At 41.0% G+C, this 15,300-nt stretch overlaps 1 protein-coding gene across 6 annotated transcripts in view; it reads left to right on the forward strand.

The window, feature by feature from the left end:
• The window catches only part of LOC137863516 (uncharacterized), a 169,015-nt gene that overhangs the window by 80,724 nt on the left and 72,991 nt on the right, over positions 1-15,300 (forward strand). For 2 of the 6 annotated variants that reach the window (XR_011100942.1, XM_068696703.1), the window contains exon 5: positions 8,474-8,647. The exons of 3 other annotated variants lie outside the window; for them this stretch is intronic. Coding sequence is in view for 1 of the 3 variants with exons in the window: in XM_068696703.1 (XP_068552804.1) it covers positions 8,535-8,647 (113 nt within the window). In the remaining 2 variants the exon portion in view is untranslated. Of the gene's footprint in view, positions 1-8,473; positions 8,648-13,275; positions 13,444-15,300 lie in introns of those variants that run through there. One more of the 6 variants, XR_011100950.1, reaches the window with a different exon arrangement.

Consider the following 15,300-nt stretch of genomic DNA (forward strand, 5'->3'; position numbering starts at 1 on the left):
TTTAAACTGTAAATCAGGCGTGTGTTTTTAACAGTGAACATGACCAAGTGCTTGAACAAAGTACCATAGGAAGTGGTGATTACAATGTCTTGATGTCATCAGGTTAAAAACTAGCAGTCTTCTGAGAAAAGTGCTCCACTGAAGCCTGAGTTTTCTCACAAGAGAATGAGAACTAGCAGTACCTCTACTGAGATGAAGAACAGGCTTCATGTGACATTTGAAACACCCTTTATTCATACCTATTCACTCCGCTTTAACACCCTAGTAAATTGTATAGCAGTGATGAACCTAATCTGTAAATAATTAAGGGAAGTTATGTGTTATCAGCTTTAGGTTTTTACCCTGCACTATTCTTCATTTTTCCAGTGAAAGACAAAGAGCTATAGTGGGAAAGGAGGACTGAATTGAAAAATAATAAGAAACTCATGATTTTCTCAAGGCTATGAAAGACCTGAATTAAGATACTATCACTGAATCTTGTCCCATGCTTTTCCTCACCTCATCTCTGGGTATCTCTTTCTCAAGGGTGCTGATAAAAGTAACCCTCTAGAAACTGAAACAGGGGACAGTAGCCATTGTCTCTGTTCCAGCAGAGTACATCTTACTTTCTGAAGAAAATGTTATTCCATGAAATAGGATTTTTCTAGCAAAGGATTCTATGCTGTGATCCAGGTCATGCTGAAATTAGTATCTTCACATTCAGTCATCAGCCACAGATCTGGGAGGTCTGGAAATCTTACATTATTCAGATAATAGTCAGAAGTATTATGCAGATAATGTCTGTGCCTTCTTTTGCCTCTAATGTGATCAGCTCCTGTGTCACCTACTCTTTCAGAAAAAGGACACAATTTATACTCCATACTTAAAATTGTCATCTGGTTGAAAAACATTTAGCATTTGAGGAGTTCCCTCAAATTTTTTGATAGTGGGGGTGCTACAGGGGTGGCCTCTGGGAGAAGAGGCTGGGGGCTTTCCTGTGCCGTACACAGCCAGTTCCAGCTGGGTCCAAAATGCAGCAGAGAGGAATTTCTGGGTACCATCAGTCCCCTCACATCCCCCTGGGCCTCTGGGGGAGGCAGAGGCATTGGGAATGAAGTTGAGCATAGGAAAGTGGGAAGGGAAGTTGTTCTTGGAATGTCTGTCTTCTTGTTTCCCACTACACAAATAAGTAATTAAATGGTTCTTTTAATTGATAATAAATTATTTTTGCCCAAATTGAGCCTGTTTTGCCCACGATGGTAATTGGTATGCAGTCACTTTGTTTCTGTCTTGACCCATGAGATTTCTCATTCTTGTTCTCCCAGTTTCTCCCCCTGTCCCACATAGGCTGAGGGGACTAAGTGAGCAGCTGGGTGGGAATTTATTAGTTAGCCAAGTCTAATCCACAACCGTTGTGTTAGGCATACAATAATTCAGTTATAATTGGTTTAATTAAGATGTGCAGAATTTAAATGAGTGTCTGTTGTAGCTCTGGAAAGACCAGTTTATTTATGTATTTTCCTGATGGAAAAATAATTTCCATCAATCTCAGTGTTTGTAGGATGGAATTTCCTGATTTCGATGTGCTGTTCTTTACACTTTCTAAGACAGGGAGGAGACTTAATCTGGGAGAATCGGACAGGCAGGAAGTAAAGATGACTCTTCCACCTTTGGCACTGGCTAATTCTGGTTCTTTTCTTTTTAGAAGTGAATTTTTAAAATGGCTTGTGTCAGCAGAGAAGCTCAACTACGTGTGTTGTATGCATATAATGCTTATGTAGTGATGTGAATGCATGTACTGGAAATCAACAACAAGTGGGCTTCTTTTATGTAAGCAGACTTGCTAAACTAAAGAGTTAATTATTTTTTTTCGATACAGATATATACTAGGAGTCAGCCCTGCTCCTTAGACCGGAACAAACAAGGCTTGTCTGGCATGAGGAAATAACAGCCTACGGCTGTTAGCAATATAGGGCTAAGAGCACAAGGGGTATATCATCTGTATGAATCTGGAAGAGAAAGTTCTGCCAGTCCTGAAGACTAAAAAATCATTTCTCAACCCGCTGGCCACAGATCATGTGACTACAAAAGAAATGCATTTGCTTAGGCGTTTTTGCTCTGTAACAATAATGGCTAGAATATGACATTCTAAAGAACTGTGTGATTCCAGAAGCTGAGGCATTAAGTGATATAAACATCACTTAATTTGGGAACTTGGCAATACTGACAACACTTCCAGTGAAGAAAAGGACAAGATGGAAAAATTCGGGTAGTTACAATAAAATTGGCTTTTTATGTAGTTTTAATTGGGTCAGATTTTCTAAACTACATACTGGTGAATATAAGTTGTGACTTGAAATTTGCATCTCTCCAGTGCTGGGCAAGCTTGTCAGAGCAGCAACAAGAAAGAAGCAGTGGGTTCAAAGCTCAGAAATAGTAAGTTGTGCACTAGCAATGACATGTTTTCACACACAGCTCTGTTCTTTCTTTAGAAACTGCTGCTGCAGCTATTTAGGATGAAAATGCTGAAATCCTTACGTAGAATGAAACAACACTAAAATCCAGGAAATCCTGCAACTTCAGTTTTGATGAGACAAAAGGGTGGTATTTAGCTTCTCACTTTTGGATTGTTTTTGAAACCTTGTGCTCTTTGATTACGATGGCAAATTATGTCTGAAACTCTGAAAAGAGCCGCTGTTTACCCTGATAAAGCTATAAATTTTAACAGCAACTTACTAATTAATGTGTTGCTTTTGTCAGTAGGGGTGCAGCAGAAGTACAGCAGTTTTCTTCCCCAAAAATCATTTTGTTGATATATTGTTGTGATTCAAATCACTGCTTAAAGTGAGTACAACTTTAGATTAAATCTTCTGTGATTAAATATTCTGCTTGTTTTCAAGGTAGGTTGGGATGCATCATTACATCATTATTTAGAATAGCTGAAGTTTCCTAATTCTCTCTGCAGTGACTTGGTTCAATACTACTGTCTAGAATACAAAATGGCATATACAGTTAATGCCTTGAACGGCAGAGGCTTTTTAGCATTGATTAATGTTTGATTTCTGGGAGAATCCAAATCTACATCTAAATCCAGAAGGATCTTGTTAATGTTCAGAACAAACTAAAAAAGGCAATGGAGAACACTGCAATGTGGAGTTCAGCCCAGGTGCTGCACCCTACAAATATCCCAGATTTTTCACTGGCATTGTCTTTATGTGTAAAAATACTTATCTGAGAACTCTAATCACGTGACTACTTTGAAAATAACTATCCATCAGAGAGCTGAAGTAACTAAGATTTCCTGCATTGCTATCCACATTCAGCATGGACTTTTTACCTGATTGAGTTGTCCATCCATACCACCTGTGAGAATAATTTTTCTGCAAACCTACCAGCCTTCTTTTCTCCCTGGCTTGGTTTCTGCATCGTAAACATGTCACAAAGTCCTGTTTCAGCAAAAATACTGAAAGACTAGAAGTGACTTTACAAGGAATACCTCATATGTGTTGCATGGTTCTACCGCTGTATCTACTTATATTCCACCCCACTCTTTCAGCTACTTTGGCAGTAAGATCTAAAAGATTGGTGTTATATGTCTTCCTATGGAGAAAACTGTTTTTCTCCGTTCTACCCCACAAGTTTATTTAGAATTCACAGTGAGCTGAATTGTTGTTTTATCTTTTTCCCAGATGTCTCAAAACATAGTGTCAGATAGTCCTATTTGTTTTTCTCATCGTCCAGTCTGTAAGACTAGACAATTTTGATAATGTGCATTTGACCTGTGGGTAACTTCAATAGATTAAAGATACAGAAAACACTCTTACTGCGCTTTCATTTTCACCTTGTGATCAAACAAGATGATACTTCTCTCTTTCAGAAATACAATTTAGGATGGAATGAAACATGTTATTCAGCCCAAAGTATAATATTTAGTTTGCTCAGTGGAGTGGGATTTGTATTTTTAAAAGTATTTTTGAAGGTCTACTTTCTGTGAAACTTTAGGAGAAAAAGTCTGCACTACTGTATGATTTTTTACTGAATGTAATTACTTGAACAGGTATAGCATAATGATTGGTCATCATTATTTTAGGTTTATTTAAAAATATTTCAATCAAAAAGTTTTATTTAATTTAGACTGCTGCATTTAAGACTCCTGCAAAGGTTTGTCTTTGTCTATGAAATGTAATGTCATTCTTCGATATATTTGACAACAAGATAAACAGGAAAAAAAAATCCTCATTAAATGGAAAACTAAAATTAATATGATGAAAATTGCTGCTTGCTCCCATGGCACGAAACATGAAATAAGCAGAACTGAGTTCCCTGTAATGATGTACTTGTATTACCTTGGAAGTACTTGAAAGCTGTGATTTAACTCCCTGTTCTAACAGACGACAGTAGACTAAGTTTGCAGTGGCTCTCAATGCAGCGTGTACAAATGGGCCATGTGTTTTCCCAGTTCTGTGGAATAGTAAGGGATTTGCTTACTCAGGTGGTTTGTAGCCCATGTGACAGTGAATATGAACGATCCTGATGCTACATTTGTCTCCCTGTCTATAATTTCTTGCTCTACTCAGTCCAGCAATCCTGAAAAGAACCAAAGCTATTTGTCTGGAGTAAAATGCATGAAGTTACGATAAGTAGGCAGTGAAGCTCTTCAAATGGTGCACAGTGGGCTGCTGATACATCACAGAAAGTGAGCAGGTGGAAAAGCCGTACCAATACCTATTTTACACATAATCTTACAGTGCTTTTCATGGGCTCTCAACATTTCACATTCAAGTTCTTCCCACACATTCTTCTCTCTCTTGCAAAGATTCTCTCATACACATACATTGAAAACCCATGTGGTTTTCAAGTCCATCTCTGAGGCTCATCTTTTACTGTGACATTGTGTTCATAGAAGTTTCATAGAAGTTCCATAATTCTGTATTTGTCTGGGTGTAGTGGGCTACCCCCTTGCAAAACTTGAGATTCATTAGTTTAGAGGGTTGTTTGTGCTTGTCCTGTCTCATAACATGTTCCATTTTGATGACACTATCAGCAACATATGAAATGAACAAATTCTTCTTGATGCAGTTTAAGATAACCTTCAGATGCACAGATGTTAAGCGAATTACTTAATAGGAAAAAGTTAGTATGCATGAGTGGAAATATCACATGTAGTAAAAATTAGCAAGGGCTGTCCAGCCTTCTGATGGAAGACAGATAGTAGTAAGTGAAGATTAGGCAGGCCCTACTTATTTTTCCGTAGTTAAACCGTCTGCATTGTGAATATTTGCAACTTCATCCTGCAGATTTGGCACTGGACAGTCCCCCATTGCTGAAGCCACGCCAGCAAGGAGGTCCTTTTGCACTGTTGGTCAGGCCTCACCTGAGCCTCCAATTCCACTCTCTGCCCATAGGCCCAGGAGCCCCATTCAAACCCCGGTAGGGGCATTTGCTTCCTGCTTGAGCTGTGGTGCAGGAATGCCAATCTCTAACTTGGTCATGCCTCGCTATGGGCTGATTTCCCATCTTGACCTGTCTCGTCACTGTGAATATGTGTAATGCCTACTGGGCTGTGTCTGCGATGTGTCTGACCCCAGTTACCTTGATCTCATCTTATCTTATGGGACGGGTCCTGGCTTTTGCTCTGCCAGCCTCACTGTCCTTCTGTTTCCCTTGGGGAGCAGCTGACTCTTGCTGCTCTGTGACACCTCTGCCCTTTAAATTCCTTGTCCTCTTTAAATTCCTTGTCCTCAGCCTGCACAGGGATCCCACAGTATAGTGGCAGACAGAATTTCTTCCTGACTTCCTGGGTCTCTTCTCATTCTTCAGAAGGTGACGTGACCAATTGCCCTAATTTAAAATAATCATGATTTTATTTCCTTGAATGTGCAGATATCTACTTTGTGGAGTGTTATTTTTTAATCTTGGCAATATAGTGAACACTCCCTTGCCTCAACAGAGATAAAACTGTATCTCTCTCCCCTTATGGTGATTTATTGCTATTATTTCAATATGTTCTGAATATCATACTCCATAGCAATCTGTATGTCAAGAAATATACTTGGTATATATTTCAACATTTTCATATTTATTTTATCCTCAAATGACAATAGTAAACATAATCCATTAGTAGCCTTGAATGAGGTTAAAATCTAGTTAACAATTTCTCCTCAACTTCCTTCTCCTAGTCATCCAATAGAGTTGGTGGTTTCTCTTTAGAGCAACATTTCCAGGATTCCTGGGATGTCTGATCGAATGACAACATTCAGTGCCATATTTCTGAACTCTCTATTGTAGGGAAAGGGGTTGTTCAGTATACCAGCTATCTTGTTTCCCACTGTTCCCTTAAAAAATGGAAGGAAATACAACATATTGAGATAATTATCAAATTCCTTAATATATTCTTTTGGGAAAGGAGAAGAAATAAAACAGGTCATGAAGAAGAGAGTGAGAAATGGCTGAGGTATTTTCTGCCCACATCCAACATACTGTTCTGTGTTGGCCTTCAACCCTGCAACGTCAGGTAGGTATGAAGTCAATCCCATGGGGGAAGGAAGGAGTACCATTGCAGAACATATTATCTGACTACTGCAGTCCACCCCTGGTGCTGCACAGCACTTACTGGGTAAAGAAGCTGACATACCTCATTTCTCACAGGAAATTATCTTTGCTGTTTCCCCTGCCAGTTTCCCGTCATGCTTTCTTCATGCCTGCTGTCTGTGCCATTATTTCGTATGTTCTAGCAGCCTGACAGAATGTAGAGTGTGTCACAGCAGAATGCCAAAAATGTCCTTCCCTCCAGGCAGAGTACTGTGTGGGGCTGACAGGGACACTTACTGCAGGATCATCTCTTGGACAGATTAGGGTGGTTCAGTCTTTCTAATCGAGCTCAGCTCATAGCCATGAAAGTGATATATTTAAGCATTAGTCAAATCAAAGTGGTTATTTTTCCATTTAATATGTAGGAGAAATTCTGCTCTTTTGCTTTGCTGTAAGTAGGAACTCAGACTCCAACAGTGCTATCAGGCTTGCAATCTCGTAACTGAGAGAAATCTGAAAGAAGGCACGTCTGCAAACCCTGATAGATACCTCATAACCTTATGTCTGCCTTGCTCATCTGAACATTAGAAAAATATCTTTTTACTGATACTGTAATCTTCATTGATGATGGGAAGCATTTTTATATCATGATTTCCTTAGCCTAACCTTGTATTGCATCTAAATCACGGATAATACAAGAGCAAGTGCTGCATTCTGCACCTGGGACAGGGCAACCCGGGCTATGTGTTCAGACTGGGGGATGAGAGGCTGGGGAGCAGCCTCGCAGAAAGGGATTTGAGAGTGCTAGCTGACAGCATGTTGAATATAAACCAGCACTGTGCATGGGCAGCCAGGAGGGCCAACCCTACCCTGGGGTGCATCAGGCACAGCACTGCTAGCTGGTGAGGGAAGGGATTGTCCCGCTCTGCTCTGCTCTGGTGTGGCCTCACCTCGAGCGCTGCATGCAGTTCTGAGTACCACAACATAAGAATGACATAAATCTGTTAGAGAGTGTCCAAAGGAGGGCTACAAAGATGGTGAGGGCAATAGAGGGAAAAATGTATGAGGAGAGGCTGACATAACTTGGTTTGTTCAGCCCAGAGAAAGGGAGACTGAGGGGAGGCCTCATGGCGGCCTGGAGCGGAGGGGCAGGTACTGAGCTCTGCTCTCTGGGGACAGCGACAGGACCCGAGCATGGAGCTGGGACAGGGGAGGGTCAGGCTGGGGGTTAGGGAAAGGGTCTGAACCCAGAGGGTGGTCGGGCACTGGGACAGGCTGCCCAGGGCAGTGGTCACAGCACCGAGCCTGCTGGAGTTCAGGAAGTGTTTGGACAACGCCCTCAGACACATGGTCTGATTTTTGGGTGGTCCTGGGTGGACCCAGGATGGAGTTGATGATCTTTGTGGGTTCCTTCCAACTCAGGATATTCTATTATTCTATGATAACAGGAGATAATTTTCCATCAGCTCTCAGAATTACATGTCTGAATGAGATCTCAGAGCTCCCATACAGCTGTGCTGGGAGCAGGAATCATTGGTGAGCGACGTCATCTATTTGTGTATAAATATCATATTCAGAAAAACTTATAATATATTCAGCACTGAACAGAAGAGATATTCCAAAAGGATGCAATCCCTAGAGCCACTTTTCAGGCACTTACAGAAAAATTGTATATTTGCAAAGTTTGATATTTTGTTCATAAGTTTTGTAAGTTTGATACTTATTTTTCATACCGCTTTTCTCCTTCCTGAAAGTTTGTTATGTTAATGTCAGCAAGAGGATGGCCAAATTCCAGAGGATGTGGGTCTCTGGCCAGTTTTTCCTGTCATACCATCCAATTATCCTGGAGCACATTTAGCTTTGGAAGAGCGGTTCTGCATTGTGATTACTATCAATATATTGGGTTAATGCAGCACATATTCCCATGAGAATCAGAACAGACATTTCACCTATGTCATTTCAGAAAGAAATGTGACTCTTCCTCAACTGTCCTCCACAATTTCTGCTTCCCTTCCTACATCTTGATGCCTCATTTGAACACCTGGGATTCTGACCTGTTCTCTGATGTAATCTGGTGTCTGGCCAAGACCATGGCAAAGTTAGAAAGAAACAGCCTGGGCACAGAGCCCTGGACCTGGTATGTACAAGCACTGTTTTCCAAAGAACAGTCTGATCTATCCCTTTGCACACGTGATTTCTTCACACAAGGCACGAGCAGTTTTTACAGCAGTGTTTGAGCCCGCTCTTGCCTCTGTGTCTCGGGTTTTCTGTTCACTGTGGTTTGTGTCAGTACATTTTCAGCAGAGTAACTGCTCCCTCTTCACTTCTGTGCTGTGACTCCCCACGCTTCTGGTGGACCAGATCCTTGAAGCTGGAGAGCTTCCACCCCCTGCCTTTTTTAAGAGCTGGGCTTCCTGTGCCTTCTTGGTTCTGCCTTTCCTCACAGAGCTGACCTGCGGCTGATAACCACCACAGCAGATGGGGTAGGAGTCTTTTCTGGTATCTTTGCTATCAAAGAGCATTACTGTTCTGAGCTAGTGGAAGAGACAAGTTCTCCATTTAGCACTGAAAAAGCTGAAATTTTACCAGCGCCTCCCCAAGCTTTCTGCAAAGTGCTAACAGTATAAGCCTGTTTTTCATTTGCATGGCTGATGCTTTTTCCAGCGCAGAGGTGCTCAGCCTGGGACAAGCTGGCAAGTACTGATGGTTATAGCAGTAATAATGAGTCTGTAGTCAGGTGTTTGCTGTTTCCTAGGTAAATCTATTTGTGTTCACCTAAGTCTTGAAACTTGTCGACTGGACATTTTTGGTAGGGGAAAAGTGAAGGCAATTTCTGGATCTCTTAGGGAAAAGTCTGCTATTTATTTCTCTTACAGCTTGTCTAGACAACATTTCACCAGTTTGGAGAAACCTAAGTAGCAAATAGAATGAAGATAAAAAACACTAGTGGCTAAAAACCAAATATGGCTGGTACTCAGAGGAAGTTGCTGACAAAGTATCTCTCTGCAAGTAAAATATATTTCTCTGATAATATCTGAAACCATGGCAAGTCCCACAGTCTCATGAGTGAGGATGCTGAAGAATGATATCCACAAAATATGCAGTACACCCTTTGTACCCCCAGCGTCCTAGGTTTGTAACTTGTCTCAGAGAGGCCTCAGTAGGTCTTGAAGCATAACCTGCTTTTGTGACCAGGGAGTGGCTCCCCCTTTGCATGAGCAATGCTAGGTGTGCATCCGCTGCGTGACTGCATGTGAGCTCAGGTTGTTCTGATGAAAAAAAAAATAAAAATAAAAAGGATCTGTAATAACCGAGCACGTTTCAACTGCAGCAGGATCACTTTGATGGCATGAACTTGATTTTCGTGATAATTTAAATATATATTCAGGCTCGCATAGCTTTCTGCTGCTGAATTCTTTGTGGCTTTCAGTTATGCAGTTATATTACCACAAGAACTAATATCAACACCAGTTTAGTCATGTGAAGTGCTTATTGTGCTGCTTCTCACTTTTCAGCACAAAAGGAAAAAGTTTTTAGGTCTGGTGGCTTTATTTACACCACATTTTGACTTTGTATATAGACCATGTAGAAACTGTACTGCCTACAGAAACATACACAGATAAACTTGTATGTCTAGATGGTGCCTCTCAGTAGGTTTAACTTATTTTTCTTCAAAAAGAAAAAAATAAAAATAAAAAACAAGAACATGGACATGGCTTTTGTCTGTTCAAAAAATATGGTCAAAATTACTGACTTATCAGGTTGAAATCTGACCCGTACCTATGTTCTCCAGCTAAACTGCCGACAAGAGCTTGGCTGTGAGGGAAAGAGAGCATGAGAAAATGTTTGGAGGACAGAGAATAGCAGAACCTTCAAAGTCAGACCATAACAGGTTTCTTTCAGCCTCCACGTCTTGCTGGTCATGGTCATGGACAATGATCATTCTCCTGCCCGTTAGAGGGTAAGAGCTTGGTATGTCAGAGCACATGACTATGCTGGGCAAAGAGAACAAAACAAATGTTTTTATCCAGAGCAGCCATATAAGTTTCTGTGGACATTCTCAACACTGTTTGCAACTTCACATGTCTCAATGGTGTACAACAGAATACAAGTGGGAAGAAACCTCTCCATGCTGTAATTTTTTGCATACCCATAGTATCTGCTTTTTCCCAAAGAACAGCTTACTTTACTTATGTCCCAGAGGAATGAATAACTGGAATTTCTCTTTAGAATACCTCTTTACAATTTCTCCCTTCTGGAAGGACTTACTGTGACTGATACATGGCCTCCCAGACACTGAAGGAAATATTACATACTTACGAAAATGGAGTTTTTTCTACTTTGTATGCAGGTAATTCCAGCGCTGAACCTCGTGGTAGCTGCATCTGCTACGTAGTGGTGTTGATACAGCTAGAGCTGAAAAGCGGAAAGGCTGGTCCAGGACTTCTTTCTTCAGTCACTGGCTCTGCTGTCTTTGGCCCATTTTCTGAGCCGTCTCTGTACCTGGACTGCTTCTGTAAATGGAACCCAAGGATTCAGGTCCCACAGAGGACAGCTATTCACCCACACAGGGCAGCCAAAAGTCAGGCTTGGTTTTCCCAGTGCTTCACCCTTCTGATCTTCCTGGTGTACAGTTTTATCTCTCGGTGTAGCATGAAGTACAAAGAGATTTTTCAGACAGGTTTCTAAACCAAGCTCTTTCTTCTAGACTTCATAGAGAATAGAGACTGAAGTGACTTGTCTATCACTCTCAGTTTCCTTGTCCCTCCTCAGCAGTTGTTTGAAATTGGATTGGTCATAGCTATAGGTTTCTTTATTAGGCCATTTCTCTTCTGCTGGACTTTTCCTCTGAACCCCAGAGGCTTACTGTGCATTCCTGTCGTGATAACTCTAGCAATCCTAAATCCCCCTGACTTAAATACAACAACTGTTCCTCTCTGTCCAGATTTACAAAGGGCTATTACACGAACTCCACTTCCCTTTTCTGACATGGCAGGCCCAGCTCTTTTTTATTCTGTTCGTACTTGTAAGATTAGAGTTATTTTGAATTTGAATTTATGCAGATACATTCATCTGTCTTTAGAAATACTTCTGTTTCAAAATATAATTGCCCTTTGCAAGGACTTTAGGGTCTGGGCTTGCACTCACATTTTTGTGAATAAAGACGTGGAGCAGCACTGGGCTGTACCTGTGCTTTCATCCTCTGGAACTCCTGCATGTTCATTTGGGATGAAAGATTCAGTGAATAGAGCAGTGCACGTATGAATTGTACATTTATAAAGTCTTGTCCCGTGATTAATTTGGACCAGGCCTTTGTGGGACTCAGCACAGCATGTCATTAACAGAAAGGTAAAATCTGACGTGTATTTACCCCCTGATCTAAAATATATCACTGCTACAGCTTTTTCCAATAAAAGCCTGTCCACACTTTTGGATATGAGCAAACGGTTCTTGGAGGTTATTGACCTAAGCTAAAAAGTAAAGGAATAAAATCAAATACCATGCCGAGGCAGACATCTACCACAGATAATCCAGCATAAACATTTAGCAATATAATAAACTGTAGGAAACATTCTTATAACGGAACTGTCACGCATTCTTAAGGGCTGACCGTATCACTCCTGCTTACAAGCACCCACACATCCTTCTGCACAGTACTTGTGCTGAAGATTACTTGTATAAAAATAATAAAAACAACAACAACATAGACAAACAAACACAACAATATAGTTAGTTCCGTGTAAAAGGCTTTGCCTACTACTCATATTTCAAGAGGTTCACTTTTTGATAAATGATTAAATTCTATTTTGCCTCTTCTTTTTATCTAATCCTTTTCCAAAGTAAATTAGCAGAATGTCCCTCAGCCATTTCATGCCCTTCCAGTAGTCATATTGCATGAAAGAAGAGGTCTAGTGACTAAGGTGCCACGCTGTCTGTAGCATAACCTCAGCTCAGCTTTGTTCCAGACTTCAGGCTTCCTGTTTGCTGGTGAGCAGGTAGCTGCTTGTAATTTCCTAGCTATAAGCACATACATATTCAAAGGGCTGTTGTGTGAGTAAACACATGGAAGACGAAGAGGTGCTTACATAGCAAGGTATTGCTAACTTGAGATAGGTAGAATGGAGGTCACGGGGGAGCTCACATGCTGAGAAGATGTAGGTGGATTTTTCATAACCCTCTGATGGACAGATACACTGAGTAAAAAATAAAGACTGTGTGGTCACAGATTTGCTGTTTTGCAACTAAGCATGTGTGGCAGAGGAAGACTTGAAACTTACTGATCTCAGTTTGTTTTGGTAATGGAAAGTTAGAAGTAATGGTTGGTTTTCTTACAAAAAGCTCTTTCTACTTCTTGCTCGCTTTATAGCATTAGCATAAATATAATACATCAAGAAGTAACACAAACAGAAAAAAAAAGAAAAACAAACAAACAAACATGAAAATCATGTTTAAAACACATTATTAGAGGCTTGAAAACTAAGCAAATGGAAGATGTAAGAGAAGGTCCAAACAATCTACAAATGTAGCATATGAGCATTATTTTACAGTCTGTAATTCCTAACAATGTGACATGAACACTTACCAAAGGGAAAGGCTATCCAGAAGCAATTAATGGGGGGTGCCCGGCTGTGGCTGGGTAGTTGCTTGCATGGATGACAGCTGAGATGAATTGAGTCTGTAGGAGAGAAGAAACTGGGGGGGGAACAGCTTCCTTAGAAGTGCTAGTGGTAGCTTTGTAGGGTTGTTTGCATGATACTGGAGGCACTCTGGAACTCAGAGTGGCATCAGCTGCTCTGGATTCTGCTCTTTTTTCTCCTCCAAAATCAATTCAAGTGTGAGTTATCTGCAAGTTGTGGGGATACCTGATCCTGTGGTATCCAGAGTGCAATGCTGAGCCTGGTTAGCCCTGAGGGGAGTGAAACCTGCAACTGGGTATGTAGAAAGAAATTGTTAAATGAGATGCTAACTCTTTCTTTTCTGTTGTGCCCTGGCTGGACTCCTGCAAAAGTACAGTAAGGTTACTGCTTCGATAAAGCCTGGCAGGAAGTGGTGGAGAGTGCTCAGAGCAACTTTTCTGTGGCACTTAGGAAATTTTGACCTGACCTAGCAGTGATACCTGGCTGTAGAGTCTTGCTTGGTCTCATAAAGTTGAATGAGACATAAGTGTGCCTGTTGGTGAGGTATGTCCTGGCAGGTGCATGCAAAGCTGCCCTGATTCAGGTCACCTGAGCGCCTTCCATTGTAACCAGCTTGTTTTACTGTGGCACCTTGCTCGCTAGCGTGAGAACAAACATGAGTTGGGTCAGAGTGGTTTTCTGTGTCTAGACCTCTTGTGGCTTTCCGCAATATAGATTCCTTATCATGAAACAACAACAGAACCATAAGAGACGTTTGAAATGAAGTCCTTTCTTATGCCTATGGTTGATTTGCATGTTTTTCCTGCTCCATAAGATTGAAATGATTTGATGGCTTAAGTAACTGTGCCCAAGTATACAACACAGAAATCCATGTTTATGGTTAGTCTTAAGTTGTACAAGTTTAACGAGGGATTTTTTCTGGTGCTAAAGACAGCAAGTTTTTGTGGAGACCAGTAGAGCAGTGGGACATAGAACTTTTCTTCCCCTGACAACTGCTTCCAACTCAACCCATCTCAGAAATTGAGTTAATTGAAGAAAAGCTTCCTGCTAGTGTGAGTGAGAATAAAGGCGTTCTCCCCAGTGGAAGTGCAACTTTTTCTAACAAGTTTAGTGCTGAAATTTTGAAGGTCCATTTATGAATAAAAGGTGCCTCTCTTCACCTCATTCCTAATTCCCTCATGGCTTGGCACTGGCTTAATTCTTTCTCTGTTGAAAAGTTCATGTCTGAAAACTAGTTCTTTTGACAAAAATTTGATTATTTATAATCTATCAAAGCCATCCAAGATGAAATACCAGGTGCTAAAGGAGTCTTCTGTGAGAAATGTGTGCTGTCCATTAATGGCTGGAAATCATAGCCAAACAAATTCTAACAGGAAAATAGGTACAGATTTATTTTCCCTTTAGTCTTACCCTAAGACTAAAGCTTGTTCTAGTGGTAATGTTTGCCAACAGACCTGCTCTTGTGGGGAAGACTGTTCCTACTGGATCTCTCTGAAGAAGATAGGTTTGGTCTCTTCTGTCATGAAGGATAATGTCTGCTATCCCTACTACAGGGGGGTCTGTGGCAAAACCCATACTTTTCTTTCAGGAAAATGTTTCCAAAAGACGTGCTAATGAATTATAGTTAAGAATTATAGTTAAAATGCATTGTAGTAGGAGAAATTTACCTTCTAGCACGTGAGCCATGGTTTCTTTTATTTCTGCAAATAAGAGTGAAGAAAGGCTTGGGTTATAAGAAGAGACAAAAGCAAAGTCTGATTAAAACTGACTCTCAGATTCTGGAGTTACGTGGCAATGCCAGGTGCCCCCAGTCTCAGAGGCTATACTGTTCTTCAGAGCTTGGGAAATGACTCCAGACCTAGAGCAGTAATTCACCCAGGACTCTGTTCACCAGCATGATGCCCGATGTCAGGTTAATACAACGCCTTGCTGCTGTGTTATGAGCAGACATGCAGAATCATTAAGCATCTAGGTGAATGTGAAGGGAGCAGGGGAGACCCTGTCTTCTCTTCAGCTCCAGCTTGTTGGCTGAGGGTGCAGGACCATGTGCAGGCAACTCTAATACCTGACTGTGGTGTTTGCCTCCAAAGTCTCATCCTAAGGTGTTACTGCTCTCGTTCAGATGTGGACTGTTATGACAATGCTATTTTAT

The sequence above is a fragment of the Anas acuta genome, chromosome 1 (genome assembly GCF_963932015.1).
Source record: "Anas acuta chromosome 1, bAnaAcu1.1, whole genome shotgun sequence".
NCBI lineage: Eukaryota > Metazoa > Chordata > Aves > Anseriformes > Anatidae > Anas > Anas acuta.